The sequence below is a fragment of the Misgurnus anguillicaudatus genome, unplaced genomic scaffold, assembly GCF_027580225.2.
Source record: "Misgurnus anguillicaudatus unplaced genomic scaffold, ASM2758022v2 HiC_scaffold_26, whole genome shotgun sequence".
Lineage (NCBI taxonomy): Eukaryota > Metazoa > Chordata > Actinopteri > Cypriniformes > Cobitidae > Misgurnus > Misgurnus anguillicaudatus.
Genome location: NW_027395276.1, coordinates 3913217 through 3937703, shown reverse-complemented (window position 1 = coordinate 3937703; position 24487 = coordinate 3913217). Strand labels below are relative to the sequence as shown.

The 24487-nt window shown below is 36.6% G+C and overlaps 2 protein-coding genes and 1 long non-coding RNA gene across 3 annotated transcripts in view; all 3 read left to right on the top strand.

Annotated features, from left to right (window-relative positions):
* The window catches only part of LOC129443216 (E3 ubiquitin/ISG15 ligase TRIM25-like), a 112980-nt gene that overhangs the window by 18946 nt on the left and 69547 nt on the right, over positions 1-24487 (top strand). The window lies entirely within an intron of this gene.
* LOC129443236 (uncharacterized) lies at positions 2802-5454 on the top strand. Its single transcript, XR_012368240.1, has 3 exons — positions 2802-2876; positions 4635-4703; positions 5090-5454. It is a non-coding gene; the product is annotated as an uncharacterized lncRNA (long non-coding RNA).
* LOC129443219 (transmembrane protein 200C) lies at positions 8999-18924 on the top strand. Its single transcript, XM_055203690.2, has 2 exons — positions 8999-9250; positions 16946-18924. Exon 2 carries the CDS (start codon positions 16979-16981, stop codon positions 18329-18331), a length of 1353 nt encoding a protein of 450 aa, XP_055059665.2. The 5' UTR covers positions 8999-9250; positions 16946-16978; the 3' UTR covers positions 18332-18924.

Sequence of the window (24487 nt, the reverse complement as noted above, 5' to 3'; positions counted from 1 at the left end):
TGTAGGTGACAGAACTACCGCGTTGTTTGAAAGTCTCACTGCATTGTCTGCATTTTCGGGCACTGACCCCTATTTGGCCATTAATTCACCTCACACTGTCCATACTCTTTCATTACAATAAACTCTGACTGTTTTAATTGTTGTATAGTCATTATATCTTTACATAATCCTTCAGAAATGTTGATTTGTTATCGTGGACTAAAGTTGCTACGTAGCATCTGCATTATTGACCCGATCAGACTGTACTTTTGTACACTTTCAGCAGAAAGTGAGGGATTTTACACACATAATTGGAAATCACTTCAGGACTTCTAGTATATATGTATAGAGTTTCAGATCAGAGACACATCAAGTTTGCATGCTGTCAGACTGAACATCACTTGTAAAACTCAAAATGAAATTGTTGAGTATTCTAAGTCAGTTGCTGATATTTTGGACCTGATGTGGTGCTGTCCTGCAATATTACATCAAAACCTAGTGCTCGTTTCATCGTCTCTCTCTCTCTCAATAAACATGTGATGAGAACCTGCATAAAGGTGTTGCCATGGTGACATCCTCCTGTGAACCGCCAGTGAGCATTCTGAATTAAATCTGAGATGACAGGCTGGATATTTGCTCATGTACCTCTGGGTCTGACAGATCTACATCTCCATTTGCCCTTGAATGCACAAACTGTCCTCTTCTCTTATGTCAGATCTCCTGAATTCACCACAGCGACAGCTGCATCTGTAATGTGTTCGTTTACAGAAAAACACAGTTCTGTCATTGTTTACCCGCCCTCATGTCGATGGAAAACCCAGATGACCTCATTCTGTGGAACATGAGAAGAGCTGGTTGCTAGGGCATTTCTAGGTGGTTGCTATGGCAGAAATAAATGTGACAGATGCTTTAGGTTGCAGACTATAAGAACAAACACTGGTTGAGCTTTAATCATGTAAAGAGACCGTTAACCTTTTCATTCAGTAAATTCATTCGCATTATGTGTCTGAGTTCCCAAACTTTTGTAGCTTGAATTGAGCTACAACACAAGCGTGTGACCCAGAAGAGTTCCTGTAACATCTCATCTATGTCTCATCTATCCAAACTTTTGTCTCACGTGTCCTCCTGCTCTACTTGCTGTATGGATGCAGTCAGAGATATATGGGCACAGTACATTGAAGCGTCTCTCATCTAACCTGAAGTCTTGCACATTTACAAACAGGTTTGTGTTTGTGTAGCAAAACTGTAAAATATTTCAAGCAATTAAATAGCATATTGCTCAACATGCACACGCTTAAATTTAAAGGTGCTCATAGAAGAACCATTATTGGTTGAACACTTTTATAAAGAACCTTTAAAGGGGGGTTAATCCTATTTCATGTATTCTGACCTATTAATACCGTTAAAGAGTTGTAATCCTCATGCAAAAAATTTTTTATTTCTGGGCCAAACTCACACCTCCTCTTTCCTACAAGTTTCAGAAAGTTTTTTTTAACATAGGTACCCATTACGTAACAGTGACCCCATATTCCTCTTATGGGCACTTCCCATACATCAATCAGAGTGAGAGCGAGGACGCTCATTAGCATCGTTCCTTCGAGCAGAAGTCACAGACATCACATGCATCAAATGTTGTAAGTGCATATAATGTAAACGATATGAACATTATAGTGAATCATAAGTTATCCAGAGATAGTGGGATAATGTTTTCTGTGTGTTGCTTTCTTGTGACTCACTTCTCCCGCTGGACGCCTTTGGGAATTCATGCTTTTCCGGAAACAATCACTTGAGCTGATCTGTTTTTTATAAATCTGATCAAATAAAGACTCTTCATGAAGGATGTAATACTACTCTATAGGTACTCAAGATGAACATGAGATGAGCAGAAACAGTTTGTGTTATGGGAACTTAAACATCTAATGTGGAGGTTGTTTCACAAAAGCTTGAAGGTTTTTTAGATGGTACTGTATGAAATAAATGTTTCTTTAAAGAACCTGAATCTGACTTTATGGTTCTTTGAGGAACCAACAATGGTTCTTCTATGGCATCGCTGTGAAGTACGTTTTAGGCACCTTTATTTTTAAGAGTGTAATAAAACCACACATAAGTGCATAACTGCTTATAGCAAATCTTCCAGCATGTCAGTCACATATCATGCAAAAAGCTTTTCTTTATTTAGTGAAAGAGGATTCATACGCATGAGTTTCATAGTTTTATCATCAGATGTAAATATGCAGGTATCTGGATTCAGTCAGGTACATTCTGGCATCTTTTAAGCTTGTTACAGTTTAGGAAAGTTTACAGCTTCCTTAAAAAGTTTCTCGTGAACTGAAAATGTCTGCATGCCATTATAGGAGATGTATGATAGGACTTTAAGCTCCAAAAGGTTGAAAGCCACTGATTTAATGGATGAAAATCACTAAAGAGCAACCCAGAAACCATAACAACAACCCATGATATATTGTGCTACCCTAACGCATTGGCATCACATTTTAAGGCAAAAATATCAAGATCAATATGTGAAGTGTGATTTTATTGTCATTTATGTGTTTATTTTTCATTTTATTTAAGAATGTCTGCCTGTCAGTTTTAATTTCAAAAAGATAATTATCTCTATCACCTCAACAGTATCACGGTCTGTCTTGTTCTTCTTTTGTAAGTCATGCTTGTCTGTGTCTGCTTTTGTAGGCTAAATGATGTCTGCTGGACAAGATGATATTTGTCTGGACAAAACCTGCAAGAATTACATTATCTGATAACTGTCTGTGTGCGTGCGTGTGTGTGTGTGTGTGTGTGCGTGTGTGTGTGTGTGTGTGTGCGTGTGTGTGTGCGTGCATGCATGCGTGTGTGTGCGTTCTTGTGTCCTAGAAAATCTGGGCTTCTCAGAGGCTGAACAGGTAAATAATTAAATCGTTCTGAACTCTATTTCAATGTGTTTAATTAAAATTTCAGGCTCTGGAGGTTCAGTGTAAAGTCTTTTCCTGACTGCTGCTCTGTGATGTTCATGGAAACACCAGCAACACCACATCCACCATAGCAACCACCTGCAACAACCTATAGCATTGTAATGGCGAGTTTAATCCAAAGACATTTATAGGCTACATATACCCCAGCGTGTAATTTGTTATCAGCTTGACGTCAAATATTAGTCAAGACTTGATCAACATGCCATCCCTGCAAAAAAAATATTAAACCGAAATTATACTGGATTTCATGGAAACCATTAGAGTTTCTGTCATGGTCTCTATTGTTTTTTTCAGCAGAGATAACTTAATTTGTATGTCAATATTTAGATTTTGTATCAAAACAATGTTTTCAGTTTGATTTGCATATTTGATTTGTTTTTGACATTAGTGTTTGATCTCTCTTCAACATCAGTTGCACACTGAAATTTAATACAACTGAATGTAAATGTTTTGTTTTATTAACAAGGCAGATACAATCTCACAAGTAACAATCATACTTTTTGCGTCTAAAAGCCGTCCAAACAGCCCAGACATGTAGACTAAAACGAGGCAAAATTCAGGCAGTGAAAATTTTTATAGACCGTTTCATCGAATGCACGTGCCGTGACGCGATTACGCTTCCGGTCGGAACTTTACTTCCGGTTTCAGTTTTTTTAATGGTCTGACTAGTTGCTAAACTGAACTGTTAAACAAATACCTTGTCAAAAATAACAAATGTTTTGGTTTCCTAGGTAATCTACGTGTTGTTTATTTTGCTTGTTATATAAATAAACTACTTTTAAAAGGATTTTGTTGTTATTTATACTTAGTCGAGTTTATCGGAAGTTACGTGTTGACCACGAAAGCCGCTTGTTTATGTTGTTACTGCTGAAACCGTCAATAGATGTCTAACCATAGGCCAAAAATAAATGAAATTAAAAAAATAAAATGAATCATGTAATCATGTTGTCTTTGCTTACATGATGGAATATCACCTCACTTAAGTTACTTTGGCATAAAACTAGATATAACCAAATCCAAGTTTATTTTGCCTAGAAAGCGGGTCACTCATAGCCGGACTATATCGGGTCTATAGTTAAATAGCGGCTATTGCATTCTGGGTAATTTTTTTTCTAATACAGAACCAGTTTCTTTAAAACTCTAACTTTGACCGAGTAAAGTACACCGAGACGGCGGTAATGTAGTACAAGATTACCAGCTGATCCTAGATCGCCCCAGATAGAAAAGAATAATGGAATCTAACTTCCAGACGCTTCAATATGTGAACTTAATTAGGAGGAACAGGTGTGGAGCGCTTTCACCCGCTGAGCACATTTACAAATGTCAGCAGAGAGACGTGAAGGGACCGGCTGGAGTCCCACGTCTCATTTTCAGCACACAGTCCAGGTTTTAGCTGAACTTCAAACCGACGAGAACGATGGTGCCTTCACATCAGGCTACTAAAAACACACACACAGTAAATATCATCTGTTGAACTCCTTTACATGTACTGCTGTTCCCTGTGTTCCTGTTGAGCATCTAGAAAAAAACCTGTTGTTGGTTTTACATCTGGGTCACTACTTGATTTATTTATATTACAGTTTTTACAGTACAACTGATTGTAGTTCTCTAGTCTCAGCCTCAGATGTCATGCCCACAGACCATTGACTTCAGTATAAGAATGCAAGACTTGTCACTAAATCTTTTTAGGAAATAAAACCTGACATCAGAAAGCTGAGCTACAGAAAAGTTCATATGATGCACAACCCTGCTGTTCAGGTACAGAGCAGTGTTTCCCATACATTGATTTATTTGTGGTGGCCCACCACAGAATCAACACTGGCCCCCACAAATAGAATTTTCATGATTCCCATTTACATTTTTAATTTCACTATTTAAAACAGCTTAATTCGGCTTAAAATATAATTTGGTATATAATACAGATCAAATACAGATACAGATCAAAGAGTAGAAGTGAAACATATTTCAGGTGCCAACACTAGATCAAACGCAAACACAACATGATGACGTCACATATATGCTAATTAGCGGGTGACGTCATCACCACCACAGTCTCTCAAAATCCTGTGGGAAACACTGCAGAGACTTGGTTTGACTTGGAAAATGTTTCCGACGCCAGTTTGTGTTTTCTGGCACGTTGACAGCGGCATTTATTGCTTTGGCAGCACTGAAGGTCAAACACACACTGTGAGATGAGTAAAGACAGCCACAGTGGATATGCTAATAAGCAGAGACAAATTCTCAGGACGTCCAATCAGGACTAGGAACATGAGAAGTGTGACGTCAAGTCTGAGAAGATCCAGGTTCATCATAGCTCCAGACTCTCATAGATGTTTAAAAAAAAACACATACCAATAGAAGAACGAATGACATTTCACCATGACATGGATAAGCATCTTTGAATCCTAAATCTTGACTGCAAAGCTTTCTCTGTCTGTTTTAATTGATGTCCCTTTGTTTTATAGGCACATGATTGGCATCTAAAGTTGGACAGCTCACGTAATCTTTTTGCCAGTGGTGTTGGTGGTGGGAAGTGTTGGAGAAAGTTACTTTTAAAAGTAATGCATTACAATATTAAGTTACTCCCCAAAAAAGTAACTAATTGCGTTACTTAGTTACTTTTCATGGAAAGTAATACTTACGTTACTTTTAAGTTACTTTTGTGTTACTTTTGCGTTACTTTTCCTTACTTGGCTGAGGCTTGATCTCTGTCAGGCCTTGCGGGTGTTTTTTATGACTGAAATATTGTGTTGACCCAAGGACAACATTTTTCTAAATAAAACCAAAACCCACCCCAAACCCCAACCCTAACCATAACCAAACCCTAAATATCAGAGGGACATGATAAGTGAAAAACAATGGTCTAGATACAGCTAATCCTGGTTGTAAGCCTAAACTCAAAACAAACTGTAAACTTATTTCTGAAATCTGATTGGTTGATTGAAATGTTGTCCCAGGGTCAACAAAATGTTGCTCTGAGGACATCAACCACTTGTCAAAATCAGAAGAGCCTAGTCGCGATGTTGGCTGAAAGTACCTCAGTTGTTTTTACATCATCAGCTTAAGTGTCATGCTGTATCTTATTTATGTGTACCTTATGTTACTTGAATTGTGATGACTGATATATTTTGTAACTTGTTACTTTTGTAAATTACTACCTCCAACAGGGATGTAGCAACAAATGCAATGTGTGAAATTGGGATATGTGAAAATAAAAAGGATCTTAAATTGCTTAAACATTGTCTGAATGACGCACTGCATCTGTAATATGGATACAGAAAATATGAACTGATAAAGTGCAACCGAAGATCAAGTTTGTGAGCTTGTCATTTAGTGCACGGATATAAGCAAAAGTTCTGGTTTGGTTTGTCTCTGTAGCATTGAAAGTGTCTTTATGATAAAAACCAGTGAAGACAGTCTGGAGTAAACAGTAGATGGTTAAAGATTTTGTTTGAGTGTTGCTTTTTTCTAAATGTGCCTTTTTAATGTGATTTTCTTCTTCTTGTACAGCACTTATAGACTGTAAAAAATATGTTAAAGCATGTGTAGGTGGGAGCAAAAATGTGCCATTTTTGGGGTGTTTCCTTTCAAAATGCAAATGAGCTGATTTAATGCAAACACTGATCACCATAATGGTTGGCTTCACGACAGAGATTGAAAGGTTGCCTCTTGACTGCGCCAGAGTGATTCTAGTGTTATGGATGTGACATTTTCAGTCAAACATTAATATATAATATTGAACTATCTATTGGATGACTTTTCAAAGAACAAAAAAGTTGTATATTCTCATGTGTACATTTATAAGGAAAACAGCATTATGGATGTGACATTCCTCTATATGTGACAATTCTCATAGCTATGTTTAACTAATGATTTAAAAAAATGTTTACATGGGTATTTCAGCCATCAAATATTGACATATAATAATAATAATAAAGTCATAAACAATTAGGTAAAACTTATATTTTCATGGTAAGGTTGACATTTGCATGCAGTTTGCTCACCAGTCAACAAGATCCAACAAGAAGACAGAAATCTCAGTCCAGTTTATTTTACTGTACTTTTCTATTTTGTAAGACAATATGCACTCTGTCGAGCAGTGTTAGCCACACAATTTCCTATATTCAGTATTACTAAACATAAGCAAAGTTACATTTAACACCAAGGGGTGGTTTCCGAACAGGCATTAGCTTAAGCCAGGACTAGGCCTTAGTTTAATTATGAAATAGAAATAGTTTTAACAAAAATGCCTTACTAAAACCCTATATCCCACTAAGCAAAGCCTTTATCTTAACTTTCCATTTTCATTGTTATAAATGAGCCAGAAACAAAATCTGACTACAGCTGGAATGTTAATATCTTCTTGACTCATTGGCTGTGCTCAGAATGGAAACGCAAGGTCATGTCCAGCACAGTGCATTATGGGAAACTATCTGCTCTGATGTACTGCACATTATAAAACAGATAGTTCTGACGTTAAATGCTGATTGGATGAGCCACGTACAAAGCCATTGTAAAGTGATTTAGATGCACACCTGTGACTCTTCGTTCTATTTTAATATTCTGGTTGCTTGGCAACAACATACAGCCTGCAGCCTAAGTTTCTTTGTGGAGATAATTATTATTAGTAAGTATAATTATTTGCATCAACATGTTAATGTTTTATAAAGTGGACTATTGGTTTATTTTAGCATATTGGGTGAGCAGGGAATAAACTCTTTAGTATAGTTAGATAGGGGCACTCTGTACTTTTGGTCTTTTTCTCTTACTGTCAAAAGATGATCTCCTTTAAATTTATGAAAAGTTTTGATTTATTTGATTTATTATGAAGTTTTGTTTTTATTATGATACTACTAGTCAAATAGTGTTTTTATATGAAAGTAAATTATTTCATGATATGTTTTGGGTTTGATTTCTAAGTAAGGTGTGCAAGTCATCATATCCAACCTTATAATATTTTAATCACTGAGTTTTTTGCCTATACATGCCAATATTTTAAAACATGTCAACAACTCCTGAGAACTACAGAGGATTACATTTTTTTTCTTTCTTTCATTTTGATACCCACCAAGTATACAATATATATCAATATGATAAATATATATCAGGGAAAATAAATGACATTTATGATTTTTGTTGTCTAAATTTTGCAGTCCTTTCAAAAATGTCTATTCATATGTATTGATGATGTTTAGGTAAAATATCATGGATGGATTGATGGATGTGTGGAAATCAGTGGGGAGACAGTTGTACAAACAATTTCCTCTTCAGAATAGTATTGAATTATTTATGTTTAAATATAATTTCTTAACAAGTGTATACAAATTCACAGTATAGCCTATATGGCATTAATAATTTGAGTAATATGTATGTGTGCATTTCTGAACTGGTGAACTGCAAAGCATTTTATATTTTAAAAAATACAAGAAAATACTTATAAACGTGTAGCTTAAATGCACTTAAAAGGGCTCATAGCATGAAAATTGGACTTTTTCCATGTTTAAGTGCTATGGTTGTGTCCCAAGTGCTTCTATCAACCTAGAAAATGTAAAAAAAATCACCCAGTAACTTTTTTTGTAAACCATTTTCTACAAATTTTTGTCATTTACAATAATTACAATACCACAGCACTGCCATTTAGTGCAAGAAGAAAAGGAGAGAAAAAATAATTGACAGCACAATTCCATTTTCAACAAACCACCATCATTGCAATCAGTGTTTGCATTTCATCAGCTCATTTGCATTTTAAAGAACACACCCAAAATTGCACATTTTTGCTCAAACCTACAAAGTGGCACTTTTAAGATGCTATAATAATTTTTGTGGTGTATTTTGAGCTAAAACTTCACATATATGCACTTTGAGGACACCAAAGACTTATTTTAAATTTTTAAAAATCTCATTATATGACCCCTTTAAATCACTTCGGATGAAAGTGTCTACCAAATGCATAAACTTAAATTATTCATCAATATAGCATACTACGTTTAAAAGTTTTTATTGTTGCATGCTTTTTAAATTTTATAAAAAAATATATATATATAGCTGAAGTCAGTGTGAACGGCGCACAGGAGTAGTGCTGATGTTGTGATGTGAAGCGAGGCATCCAATGGCGCTCATGGACGTTTCCAGCATCACGGAGGCGGAGCGAGACACGAGACTGATGTGAGTCCTCAGTGAGAAGAAGATGTGAGCAGATGTTGTAGTTTCAAGCTCAACAGGAGAAATAGCAGGAAATAATCAGCTGATAATGATGGTTCGAGGTCAGATTCATGGATCAGACTGATGGAGCTTCATTTCATTCTGTGAGCCAAACCAAAATCTTTTTGTACTATGTGTCGCGTGTTCTCCTCTTTACTTAAGAACTTGAATCTTTTTGTTGTGTGATATTGCAGACGCGTTTCATCTGAAAGTAGCATAACATGAAAACAAACGTGTGAGAAACAACCGGTAATTTGTCTTTGAAGTCTGTTTGATGTGATTTATTGTGATGTTGTTTTATCATCCATTTATTTTCAATGATTTTTTGTGTGCATATCAGATCTGTGTTTGTGACTCGTATATATCCCATTATAATGTTTTTTTTTTAAGTAATCTATAGATTTTGGTGATGTGTGTAGTTTATTGTGTGCACGTGTTGCGTTCATCTTTGGTTCGCGTGCGTGCATGCGCGTGTTTAACTGTATTAGTTCAGATTAACGCAATGAAACGAGATTGATTTTAATCTACCGTAGTATTAATATTGACGACGACTAACGTTACAGACAAAAGGATTTATTAACAGAATATAAACGCCCAAAAATACGCTTATCCAGCTAACAGAGAAAAGTTCCTTGAACGTTCCCAAAAAACATTATGCCAACATAAAAAGTGTGGTTGTCTGAACGTTAGAGAAATGTTACATTCTATCATTTTTAAACGTTTTAATGTTCACAAAATAATTAAACAAATGTTTTCTATATTTACTTTTTGCTTGTTATGTAAATGATATAGAAACATTGCATTTTATTATTTTCAAACTGTTACACAACATTATTTGTTATTTCTGAATGTTTTTTAAAAAATATTGCTGTAGAAAAAACAATTCACGTATTAAGTTTAGATGTTTTTGTTTTGTTTCATTTTAAGTCACCATTATGGTGATCAGTGTTTGTTTTAGTTGGCCTCTTGACTCTATAGTTTACTAGTTTTCCGTGGTTGCATTAACTTTGTGTGTTAAAATCACGTTTTTATGTACATAACAAGCAACAAAGTAAATATAGAAATTCGGTTGTTTTATATATAGTGTGAACATTAAAACATTACTCTAGTGTTCAGACAACCAAGAAACATTCTTGGACACTTAATGTTGGCAAAACATTTTTGGGAATGTTGGAAATGTTCAAGGAATGTCCATATACCTTTTCTCTGATAGCTGGGTTATATCCAGTTTATGAATTATTACATGACAGATATTATAATATTGATGTTTATTTTCTTTCATCTACCAGAGAATAGCTAAAGCAAAGAAAAACATTTAATAGTCATCTTTAAACTGGAATTTACTTACATCAGCACAACTTCGTGTTTAAGGGACCGGGGCTAGTTGTCACAATGTTTATGTGTGATATCCCTGCCTTTTTCAATGCTCTGATTTTGTACAAAACTCATCGATTTGTACATTGTGATTGGCCTGAATATCTTTGATGTCACCTGGAAATGTGACGCTCCTTACCATGTTTGAAAGATTCGCTCACAATGCAATGCTGACTGGGGTTAAATTACAGGATGTTAGTCCAAGCGGGAGGAATTATGATAATGACCACCGTGTCTGTGTCAACTGGCCCAGGAAGTAAACTGTTGCCTACAATCTGTGTGTTTGTTGTAGTCCAAGAAAAGAGATTTACATTGGAAATGATAACTTGCGTCATTGTTTACTTTGGGGTTTGTACCTTTTGCATATCGTTAACATGAACTAATACACACTTACACACCAAAGGAAATGTAAAATCGTAAATTGGACCATAGTTGCTTTTTAAACTGTTTTACATTATAATCATTTTGATTTGTGAATTATATCTCTTTGGCATACCTTAGGAATGACCTATATAATAAAGGTAGATCTTAACTAAAAGGTCTCAAGAGTATTTTTGTAAATGTCAGGTTGGCACGAGTCGTTTTTTAAAATTAAGTATGTTTTAGTTTGACCTTTTTAAAGTAATGTAATGTATTATTCACTTTCATACTGGACCCTGATTCTTATGCTTATGTTCCAGATCACTCAGATTAGGATATTTGATCTCAAAGTTGGCTTGTTTGTATGAATTAGTGCGACGTGAATCGTACAAAAATTTACGATTAGAAAAAAACAATAATAAAACCCCACCCCTGATCCCAACATCACAGGGCCAGAGCAATTCGTACAAAAACATACAAATATGGTCGTACAAATAAATAAGAATAAATCACCTTGTTATTTCCGGATTTAAGGTGGGAAATATCCTAAATCTGAGTTGTCCGGAACGCAGCCGTAGTTTCATAGCCATATTCATTTCTATCTACAACCTGTAATGAAAGAAACAGTTGTGAATTACTGATTGAAGAGTTAGCGCTTCACCACTGGATTAACAGATAAACTCAGATGGTTTATACAGACAGTGTGATGATAGCAGTGTGTTGTGAGAGGTTATGCTTATAAAGGTTTCTCAGATGGGTTGAGGTGATTGTTTGATTTGTCTGACTCCAGTATTAAAGCCATGTGGATGACCTGTATGTGTGGGTTTGTGGATTGGTTGTTCCACCTCACATACTGTGGGATGAGGAGAAGATTATGCTGTAAAGATCACAAGACCTTAAGAAGCTGTGACATTTGTTTATCCTTTGTTTATTAAAGCTTGAATCTTTTCATTATTTGAAGAGAAAGCATTAGATTTGAACAAAGGAGGTCTGATGAAGTGCTGTTTTACTAAACAAAAACACTTTACTACCAAAAGTTCTCATAATTAAAGTGAATGATTTGGTTGTTTGAAAGCGTCTATGAAGTTATCTGATCTGCTGCGACTCATTGATGTTCTCTAAAGGGGGTCTGACTCATAGCTTTTAAACCTTCATCCACCTGTCATTTATAGACTCCGACATTTCCACTGACTGTGTGTCATGATGGTTTAGCCGAAGAGTTTTCATCACGTGAATTATTTATGCAAACATCAACATGTGTGATGCATATTTGGCTAATTGAATATTTAACTATCAGAGAGGTGAATTATGCAGTTTGCTTCTGTAATCCCTTATTCACTTTAAATTTATAATAAGATTTGTGTTTTTGGGTTAAAGGTGCATATGAACTACAGGAATTACATTACACACATTTAGCATTCGCCGTTTTTCCCTAACGTGTCCTGGCCAGGATTTGGGCTGCGTCCTCAGAGATATTAAGTAGGGAGCTATAAACCTTCGGTATTCTACCATTGGAAAACCAAATATATGGTTACATAAATAAATGTTAATTATGTAATGTTTTTAAATGACGTAAGAACCTTGATGATGTATGTGGCCGACCTGAAATTCTGTCCAGGAAGTGTCTGGAAAAAATGGCACGTATGGTCCTACATTTAGGCATTTAACAGACGCTTAGTTTGGATAACAGTGACTGTCTAGGGAGGCAATAATATGAGACGTGCTATACCCAGAGACAACATCTGTTTAGGGAAAAAAGAAATATTTGAGGATTTTAAAGGGGGAAGAGCATTCCACATGTTCCTGTAAAGTATTCATGGAAAATATGTGTTTTTAGATGATTTATGAATGTCGTGAGGGATGAGCCTGTTACTGGACAGAGTTTAAAAAGATAATTTCACTAGTGAGGAATAGTGAAGGTGAATGAACGAGAGAAGGATTTTGTGTCCTTTAGTGATGTGTAAGAGGGATTAAAGGTATGATGATGAGGAGGGATGTGACATGTGTTCAGTCAGATAAGGCCTGATGTTCCAGATATTGTGTAATGCAAATCTGCATGACCGAGTTGTCCTTGCGATTTCATCAGTGAAGGTCAGCTGGTCATCAAAGGCTACATCACGATTTCTGCCTGTTTTGGTCGAAATGACGGATGTAGTGCCTAGCTGTATGGTGAAGTCGTGTTCTGTAGGGTAGGCCATGGATGTTCATATTGACCGGTTAACTGTTAACCGAAGGTAAGAATTTATGGCTGATTATTATTATTAGTTAAAAGATACAAATATTTGTTAACGCGCATGCCTAAAGACATTTCACCACTTTTTATCCTTTATTTATTATGAATGGCCTATAAATTGTGTGAGCTATTGCTGCCATGAGGGTCTGGTAAAGTAATCATTTGTCTGAGAAATCATTTGTGCTGCATATTTGTCCGTGCTTGAGTATTTGGAAGCTGCACGGAGACACACATGTGGGGGCAAGATGATGCGGTCCATCTCTGTCTCGCATGCTGTCCTAGACCCTGATGAAACAGAGAAAGAAGAAGCAAAAGGAAAACTTTTTGAAATGTGTCTTGCTTGGCCATTATGGTAGATGAAAAAGAAACAATCTGCCCTCTTTTAATATTAATCCTCTGGACTGATCGCGTTTGCTCAATGATAATGTTGTGTGGAAATTTAATAATGTATAAATGCTGCTGTTTGCACATTCAAATTAAATTACATGTTTGTTTTTACCGGGTCACAGACAACCATCAACTATATTTTTACTCAATGACAATTTAATATTAAAATCTTATCAGTTAACGGTTAATGTTTAGTTAACAAGCTGCAGTTGTCAGTCAGGAAAAAAATGAACATTCCTACCAGGAAGACAAGAAGTTTAGTCTAGCTAAGTTAAAGATGGTTTTGTTCATATCCAATAGGCTTTATGCCCAGCTGCACTACTTCCTGAACTTCAGCCAGCTCCTTGTTTCCTGTCTGCCATTATTGGACAAACTGATTAATCCAGGTGTGCCTGACCTCAGTAATCACAACAACAATAATCAGACACACCTGGATTTATCAGTTTGTCCTATAATGGCAGACAGGAAACAAGGAGCTGGCTGAAGTTCAGGAAGTAGTGCAGCTGGGCATATTGTCCTCTACGGTGGGGTTGTTACAAATGAAAATAATATTAAAGGTGAAATGGGACAAACCTACTGAAAAATCCAGCTAAGACCAGCATAAGCTGGTGAGCTGGTTTTAGCTGGTCCCCAGCTTGGTTTTAGCTGGTTTTGCTGGTGTAGGAAGCTGGTTTTGCTGGTGTAGCAAGCTGGTCTAGGTGTGTTTTGGTCACATTTTAAGCTGGTCTAGCTGGACTTGCTGGTCATGCTGGAATACCAGCTGGCCCACCAGCATGACCAGCTTTGTCAGGCTGGGAGGACCAGCATAAACCATTATGCTGGTTTTAGCTGGATTTTTCACTACGGATGTTTTCAGATGTTTACACATGTTTTCTTGATTTCTTGTGATTGTTCTTGGAGTGATTTGTTGGAGTTCTAACATGGTTAAGTTGGCTAAAAGGTTTTGTGTTGTCCGGTTTAATTGTATTGCTATGTCCTACTTTGTTGAAAGTTAATACAATTAAAAGTCAAGCTTTAACACCGGATGTTTTTCAACTGAGAGGATGAACTTCACTGTAAAAATTTGCTGTAATTATGCAGCTGGTTGCCAGTAACTTAATGTAGAAGATAAAAACTGAAAATTTAGCATTTAACAAACTGTTGCCAGTAAATAACATAAACGTATAATCTACATTAAATTACTGGCAGCTAGTTGCCAGTAATACTTTAATTTCTACAGAAATTTTTTACAGTGTTCTGGTTGTCCATTTCTGGCTTCCTTAGTGGTGTAAAATACTGTACGATCTGGAATCTGAGTGTTTATTTTGATCTGAATCTTGTATTTGAAGTGCGGTTTCAATGCGGCGTGTGTGTCAGAAATAGACTAGGCACCTATATTTAGGGAAGCGGCGCTTCTGGAACCTGTAAATGAGGGGTTAGAAGTGCAGACTGATGCTGCTGAGGCATTAGAGAGACACACAGATGAAATACAGTGAGAGTCCCCACAGAATACTCGCTTTTATATCAGTAATTTACATGACAGATAAAATTATCCAAATATCAAAAACACGTTTACATGTTTAGGACTGAGGAAATGTCTCCTCAATAACAGATCGGTGTGCAACCAATAAGTCATTCATTCACAAACGTCTCTGAAGTTTATAACAATAATGACAAACTAATTGCCTTAAGCAAAACTCTTTTGCTACGTACACACCAAGTTGCTCGCTCTAGATTACTCCCGGGATTTAACTTTGTGTCATGTGAATTTTTCGCTTGAGTTGAATATTTTCAACTTGCGTAAAGGCACGTTTGAGGCGAATAGCTCGTGTTTTCTCGGCAACTGTACCGCCCCATGCGAGGACGCGTCTGATCGCGTCTTTGCATTGACTTTGTATGTAATCTACTCGCGCAAATTGTTGAACTCGCGTTTGGTGTGTATGCCCCATTACTGTGGGTTCACACAAGCCGCATTTGAGGCGTCAAATTCTTGTCTACCCCGCCGCGCTAAACGCCTCATTCGCGCTACAAGACCTCCAGACGCGCGTCAACGCGTCTTCACATTGACTTAACATTGAAATCACTCACGCTTAAAGGTGCAATGTGTACTTTTTAGAAGGATCTCTTGACAGAAATGCAAAATAATATACAAAACTATATTATCAGTGGTGAAAAAGACCTTTCATAATGAACCGTTAAGTGTTTATTACCTTAGAATGAGACTTTTATCTACATACACAGAGGGTCCCCTTACATGGAAGTCGCCATTTTGTGCCGCCATGTTTCTACAGAAGCCCTTAACGGACAAACTTTTTTTACTAAGCTGTCTCCGACAATGACATGTTTGTCCTCTGGTGGCTACCGTAGCTTCTCTATGTGTTTCAAAAGCGAGGGGTGAGCAGTGGACTGAGCTGTTGGTTGGAATTCGCAACCTCACCACTAGATGCTGCTAAAATTTACACAATGCACCTTTAACGTCTCTACCGTGGCTGGTTTCAATGCAGCATTAGACGTCTTTAAAGACTTTATGCCGTGAACCTCGCATACTTTTCGGCTTTTTTGTTATAGAATGCACACCTACCTTTCCCAGAAATCCTGTACATTCAACCAATCAAAGGACAACTTTCAAAAAACAATACTTTTGCATCGCATTGATGTCACGTGCAACACTGTATAAGTAAGCATAAATAAACTTTATGTAATTACGTCATCCATGAACATGATTTGTGAGTCTCGTCAGACCAATTTCTGTAAACATTGACGGTGAAGACTAAAACTCCTATCATTTTACGCTCTTTAACAACATCATTAAGCATGTTTTGTGACAGCTCTAGCGGTGAAAGTTACAAATTGTAGATTTAAATAAGAACACAAATAAATAGTATGTGGTTCTTTATCACAAATTTATAATAAATGTAATATACTTAATAAAATCTTATATTAAAGTGTAAAGATTTAAACATAAATTTGTTGTTGTTAAATAAAATGACATCCTAACCCAAACCCCAATTCTAACCCCAACTCCAAGCAACAATGGTTTAAAAAACAGAAAACAAAAGAGAAACCAATAAATAAAATTACACACACAAAAAAACTTGTGCCGTATAAGTGAACGTGAAGGACTGGCGTATCGTATGCACACAAAATTGGAATTGTTGCGTATGTATTGCACAATTTTTAACTGCGTGCTATTTATACGCATTTCATGAGAATGGGTTGGTTTTTACACATATTTTGTGTTAGATTTAATGAAATGTTTGAACTTAATTAAATAATTCAATATAATTTTGCTTTTTCAAAACTTCAAAGACAGAATGGAGATTTACTAAATTATCGAATTTTGCTGTTTCTAAAATGAGATGAGATCTTTGTTTTCTCTCGTTGAGGGTTTGACTTGAAAAAAGTTGAAAGGTTTTCAATAGTTTTATGTTTTCATTCATTTGTTCTTTCTTTTCTTTGCCCACAGGATGACTGACAGGCACATCATCCAATAGGCACGATGATAGCTACAGGCGGTCTCCTGAGGATTTCACGGCGCCAGGACTCTCTCCGATCCAAGAACCGGGCGGAAAACAAGAAAAAGAGAAAAGCCCAGAAAAAGCGCAAGACTGACGTGGTCGTTGTAAAGGGAAAAGTAAAACTATGCTCCTTCTCCGGCCTGGTGGCTCTGGTGGGAATTCTCATCTTACTGGTGGGCATCTCCATGGCGGTATTGGGATACTGGCCCAAGGAAAACCCAAAATACCCAGAGAAACTCTTCAGAGAGATGCAGGCACTGAAACAGACCTCCAGAACTTCAAACGCCACGAGCAATAGAAAGTTTTTGGTGTTGAGTGAACTGAACCACACGGATGGCACAAATTCGACTTCACCCAGTGCACAGTCGCTCGGCTTCTTTAAAAAGCTATTCGCCAGTTATTTGTACTCTGAAAATCTGAAAGTGTTTGGACCTCTGGTGATGGGCATAGGAATCTTCCTCTTCATCTGCGCTAATGCCGTTCTGCACGAGGATCGTGATAAAAAGACGAAGATCATCAATCTAAGGGACATTTACTCGACCGTCATAGACATTCACAGCCTTCGTGCCAAAGACTGCCCACCCTTCAATGGCCTCATCAGCTACGTGCAGTCCAAAAATGCAGAGGCCAAATCTTCATGCGCGGGGACGGCTCGAGGCTCCGTCTCAGGTAAAGGAGGCAATTTCAGACGCCCATCGTGTGCCAGGAAGTACAGCTTATTTGCCAAGAGGCCGTCCTTTACGGATACGGTATATAGTATATACAGAGGCCAGAGTGGGGGCGAGGAACCGTGCGGCACGCCAAAACAGTGGGAGACTCGTTCCATAGTCACGTCGTCTGTTAACGCGTTCACGTTACCTGTCATTAAACTCAACAACTGCGATATGCAGGAGAGAGACGAGAGGGAACCTCAAACAGCGCGACGCAGGAGTTGCGTCCCGTTTATCAGCACCGCCGTGGAAACCAGAGCAGAAGTGTCAAGGACAGGACTCTCAGTTTCCCAGGAATCCGAACTGAACGAGAGACAGACTGTGGCTACTTTAGGGCAACGCCAGCTGTCACCTCCCGCCCCTGCGACGAGGGTGACAGGGTCACATCTGTCCCTAAACGCCCTTTCGGATCTGAGCTCCGGGTGTCAGGACGACAGATCACGGAGGTTTAGCTGTCCCAGGCTGGATCGCTCCGGAAGTAAGGGCTACATTAAGTTGGCGGACCTTGGCGGAGACTCGTTCGAGAACTCTGATGCAGGTGTAGGAAGAAGTGAGGATGACGAGACGTGCACGATTACTGACACTCAGCTGCACACGCACGCTGCAGCATTACCAACTTCGTAAATGATGTCAAGTGACGACAACCCGTCATTAAGAACTACTGTTGCTTTTTGTTGATAAATAATGAATATTCAATTGCAGGAAAGTGCCATAGTTACTATAGCAGATAAACTCATGTCATTATTTTGGTGCAAACATAGCAAACCACTATAGAAACAATAAACAAAGAAATCTCGCAGCCCCATCTCACAGGAATGTGTACGAATTTGTATGACTTTTTACAAAGTAAATCATACAATAGCGTATGATTGTTATAAGAAAACAAGGAAACAGAGAAGTTGAAAGCAAATTTTACAAAAACGTATAAATGTGGTCATACGAATTAGCCACCTCGTAATATACGTACAAATTGCAGGGTTCCCACAAGTCCTTGAAAGTTTGTGAATCTGGGGGGGGGGGGGGATTCAAGACCCTGGGAAGTTTTTGAAAATATACATACATAGATACAGGTCATTGAAAGTGCTTGAATCTATTTTATGCAAGACGTTTTCTGGAAAAAAAAAATCCATATTATTCCCTGTGTAGTGTAGGATAATATTATAAAAATTCTAGACTTTTTAAGCACACGTTTTAAACGGTTCACTTTAAATGCTTATATCTTCTGTATGCGAATGTTGATTCATTCCAAAATGCTTTTATGCATAGTTGTGACACATGAAAACGTCTCGGATTAAGTATGTAACTGTTGTTCCCTGAGAAGGGAATGAGACGCTGCGTCTCTCTTGTCATACTTCCTGCGTCCCTGTAACGCCGTCTTTGGCAATATTTCAGATAGCGATATACTTCCTGGCTCCCGCGTCACCCTGTCTTTGTCGTTAAGCCTCACCATTGGTTAAATTTGATACACATTCAGACGCATTTACCCCTGGAGGCGTCCCCAAAGTGTCACCGCAGTGACGCAGCGCCAGTTCCCTCAATAGGGAACGGTAACAATGTATCTTAAAAGGTAACACGATGTCACCTTGCTCTTACTTGAATTTGACCATGAATTTTTAGGTATTGGACCTGGAAAGTCATTGAAAGGTTTTTGAATTTGAAGTTAACTAAGGTGTGGAAACCCTGAAATTGCCATGAGATGTGTTGTTCACACAGAAATGAAAATGTTGTCACTGTTCGCTCTGTTTTCATTGTCATTCTAAACTTATAGAACTTTATAATGTGAAATACAAAAGAAGATTTTAGGCAGAATGGCTGTTTTCTGTAAAGCAAAAGTGAATGTGTTTATAAATGAAGCACCTTAAAGGCGGAGTCCACGATGTTTGAAAAACGCTTTGGAAAATTAGACGGGCCGTCTACCAAAACACACTTATAGCCAATCAAATCAAATAAAATGCCGGGTTGCGTATGTGTGGGGCGGGTCTATCAACAGAAGGTCCAGATTCTATTGGGGTAGGGGCGTGTTGGTTTAGGTGATTTCAAATATCAACATTGGCTTTCAAACATCATGGACTCCGCCTTTAAACATAATATGATAAAAGTCCATAAGGCTGCTGACTACACCGAGCAAGCAGTCACGTTTAAGATAACTACAGACCCGATGTAGTCCGGCAATGAGTGACCAACTTTTAGCCAAAATAAACTTAAATTTGGTTACATATGGTTTTTGCCTAAATAACTTGTGAGATGCCTGATAATCCATCATGTAGGCAAAGTCAACAGTGATTACAAGCTGTTTGCTTTCATTTGTTTATTTTATTTATTTTTGTGCTGTGGTTAGTTCATTTTGCCTTATTTAAGAACATAGACATCTGTATTGTGTTTGGTCGACTATAAGACGTCTTTTAAACGCAAAATTGCTTGCAGGTCAGTTTTGTGTAAACAACAGATCCAGATTCAAGATGTTTCTTGATCGTATTCTTCCTCTCTTCTTCTGAAGATCTGTTGTAAGATAATTGTGTCACTGAGCATAAGTGCAGATCAGATTGATGTCAGTGGATCAGATTCACTTCAGAAATACTTCCTTCAGACAGAAAGTATGCTACTGTTTTATACAACTAAAACCACCAGTTAAAGCCATTAAATCTAATGCTGCTGTGATACAGTCTACATAAAAACCTACTTTTTAGATTTCTGTTGATGTGATTTAATCTTGTCTATATTTATTATTTAGTCAAGTCTTGTTGTTGGCTTTGTTCTGTCATACAGTAAATAGGACTGCACTGTAACAATTCGCGATTAATCGTTTGCAGAATAAAATATTTTGTTTAAATCATATGTGTGTGTGTACTGCGCACAATAACTATGTATATATAAATTCACACACAAAGCATGTATAATTTTAAGAAAAAAGTATATATTAAGTATTCATATTTGTATAGAATAAAATTACATATTAATATACAAATGTATATACACATGTAAATATTTCTTAAATATATACATGCATGCATGTGTGTGTACTTATATATGCATAGTTATTATACACACACACATATATATGATGTAAACAACATTTTTAATTCTGCAAAGGATTAGTTATTATTATTATAGTTATGCAGCTCATAAAAAAGAGCTGAAATATTTCCTTCATTGCTCTCATTCAGACTCACAAACAGTAAGTAGATCTCAAGCTCCATACAGGTTGATATTATCCCGTTAAAGGATTTTGTGCACTATATTCCAGGTCTTCAAATCGGAAGGTTCTTGTATGATTCTGATTCATACTGTAAGCGGAACTTTATATACAAAGGAGAAATGTTCAATTAAACTAAAGTATGACTAGAGAAGATGTGGAAAATATAAAAAACGTAGTTGTGTTGTTAGACAAGTGTATGATGTGAGCACATTACCTGAATTAATATTTCTGGGTAAGAAATGGTATTATTTGGTATTGTGTTAGACAATTAGTTAAAAAGACACGAGACACTGTAGACACTGCAGTTTAGTTTATTATAAAGCAACGTTTATGCAGACTTTAATGTGTTTTGTAGCAAAAAGAAGATCAATTGTAATCTGTTTTTTTCATAGGCATTAAGGGTTTTTATGTATTGTTTGTATTTATACTCTATGTCAACAACAAATATATTTTAAAACAGAAACATTATGTGTGAGATAAATATATTAGTTATTCATTATGTCTGAAAAAACATTGTTCTAGGATCCTTTGTGAAGCGTTTTAATGTTATTTACATATATAGTTAACAATTATGCAATGTTTCACATTTCCTTCATTTTAGTGAGCACATTTTATATACACAAAGAGCAATAACAGATTTATCATGAGATGTGTTCATTCACATTAATGGCTGTTAAAATAGTCTGTGTTTAGAGAAAAAGTGAATTTTTATTCTGGGTATGTTTATTATTCAGTAAAGGTTAAAGGTTATTATTCAGTAAATATAGCTGCTGCATCAAAATAAAATGATTTCAATAATAAATCTTCAGTATTGATCTTGTATCCTGTATGTTCATAGAGTCTCTGTGTGACGTACTTGAGTTTATACTGACATCTAGAGGAAAGTCTCGTGCTCGCACTATGATCAATAAGATGATTATTTATTTTTTTATAGATATAACCTGATATGGAAAACTAACAAACAGTAAAGCTAAAACTAATTGCTAAAAACTATTATGGTTTAAACATTGATATACAGAATATATAAAAAGTATAGGAATGGGGACTTAGACCTACATTTATAAAAAGTGAATGTTAATGGAAAGCAAGAGGTACAAATATTCACAATCTCCTTACTATTTACAGTTTATTTAGCAAGTTTTATAAACCGATGTCATTAAAGAGATGATGTTATAATGGAAGGTGGGCGTGTTCAAAATAGGAGTGGCCAATAATAAAGAAATATGGCTCTGGGCGGGGTCTTTAGTGTCAGGCTCCGCCCAGAGTGTTAATGAAAGTAGAAGATCGTCAGGTAAAACTTTCTTTCTGAGGGAGAGAGTTTGAGGTAAAACACTGTTAAATCTTCTTTCTGTATGAGAGTTTAAGGTAAAACTGAGTAAATGTGTGACATTTATTAAAATATCGTCAGGAGATTGTGTGTCAGGTGAAGTTTCGTTGTGAATGTGACGTTTGTTTTAAGTGTCGCTTCGTTTACTAACCTTTAGCGATTTAAACACTGATTGTTTTTAGCGATTAGTTTTAGCTTTACTGTTTGTTAGTTTAGCTAGTTTTCCATATTAGGTTGTATCTATAAAAATCATAATCAAATTAAAATAATATCTTATTAATGCAGTGCGATTATATTCACATGAGCTTTACTGTTTGCTCTGTGTGGTGTTTGGAAAGTGATGGTTTGGTGTAAATGTAATAATAAATATGTAAATATAATATGCATGTCCTAAAAAATATGAAATATGATTTTATCTTATATTGATTTAGTCTATAATTATGGGATGTGTATAACAGTAACTGGTCGCCAGTTATTTCATCTGTTGACTTTTTTACGTCAGTTGGTCCTGAATGTAAAGTTTAATGTTTACAAGTAAAATATAGTGTTTATGATGTCATCGCTAACTAGACATTTGTGATAAATGATAAAGAAAGTTTGTATGCTTGTATGTTAATGGAGGTGTATATCTATTGACACTGAATTTACTCAATGGATCCACTCAATATATTTTTATCTTTCCTGTTTTTCTTTTCTTCTGGATTATTGGATCTGTATCCTGGACTTTAACATGGATGCACATCTGGATTCTGTTTCATCTGACGGTAAGTAACTTTCCAAAAGAAACACTTTCACTATCCTGTGCTCCGGGAATATCTTTGACTGACTGGGGCTTTACAAAAAATCTCCTTTCATGTATTTATAGAACAGGAAATTCCCTAAATGTGCAGCTAAAGCAGTTTCACAATCAATCGAGTGCTTGACCAGTGTGGGTTTATAATGATGACCATTAATACCAGTAACTACCCAGCAATCAATTTTGTGTAAAAGACGTCCCTACTGAAAAATCCAGCATAAGCTGGTAGCTGGTTTTAACTGGTTTAAGGTGGCAGTAGCTGGTTTAAGCTGGTCCTCCCAGCCTGGCAAAGCTGGTCAAGCTGGTGGGTCAGCTGTTCGTCCAGCTAGACCAGCTTAAAAAGTGACCAAAACACAACTAGACCAGCTTGCTACACCAGCAATACCAGCTAAAACCAAACTGGGAGACCAGCTCACCAGCTTATGCTGGTCTTAGCTGGAATGTTCAGTAGGGAACACAGCCCAGACGACTGCAGAAAATTTCATAGACGTCTAAAAGTAGCCCAAAAAATTAAATAATGAAACCAAAACCTTGTAATCACTGACAGATCTGCCATGAACATGATGAAATATTATACATTTCGAAAGTATGTAAAAACAAAAGTAACCAAATTGAAGTTTATTTTGGCTAGAAGTCATAGCCAGACTATAATGGGTCTAGGGCTGTGCAAAAATATTGATACTGCTAACTATCGTGATACCTTTTTCCCACGATAGTGTATCGATATTTCAATCTGTACTATTGATATTTTAATTCACAATTTAATAATCCCTCTGTGTGCGTCAAACGACCTCCTCCGCCGCTGCTGTAGTTGTCACTGTCCAGTTGTCTGTCATATATGGCAAATGTCTCAGAAGTTACCGGGAGTGAAAATTTGCAAATAAATTAAAAACACCTGCAGCTTTTGTGTGGACGCTCTAAATCAGCTCTATTTTTTACATTTTTAATAAAAAAAAGAAAAGGCATTGCAATGTATTGCAACATGCAATGTATTGTATCGTACCGTGACAAATTGTATCATGACACGTATCGTTTCGTAAGGCTCTTGCCAAAACCCAGCCCTAATCGGGTCTATAGTTAACCTAGATGTGAAATGATGGCTATTGCTTGCTGGGTAATGAAAGTAAATTCAGGGTTCCCACGGGTCATAGAATTTCTGGAATATCATGGAATTTTAAAAGGTCGTTTCCTGACATTTAAAGTCAGGGAATTGTTTATTTATTTATTGACCTAGTCATGAAATATCAGGGATTTTTGTTTGTTGCTTTAAAAAAAAAGTTTTTCATTTTTATGTAATGCGCTTGTTAACTTGTGACGTAAGGAATGCCATTGCCGGGTCCAAGCCTTCTCTGACTACAATTTAAAAAGCTGTTTATTGGCACGGCTTAATCATTTTAAGCATTCTAGCTACATTTTTATAAACTTAAGTTGAACACTACATTATCTGGGCTCACAACATCG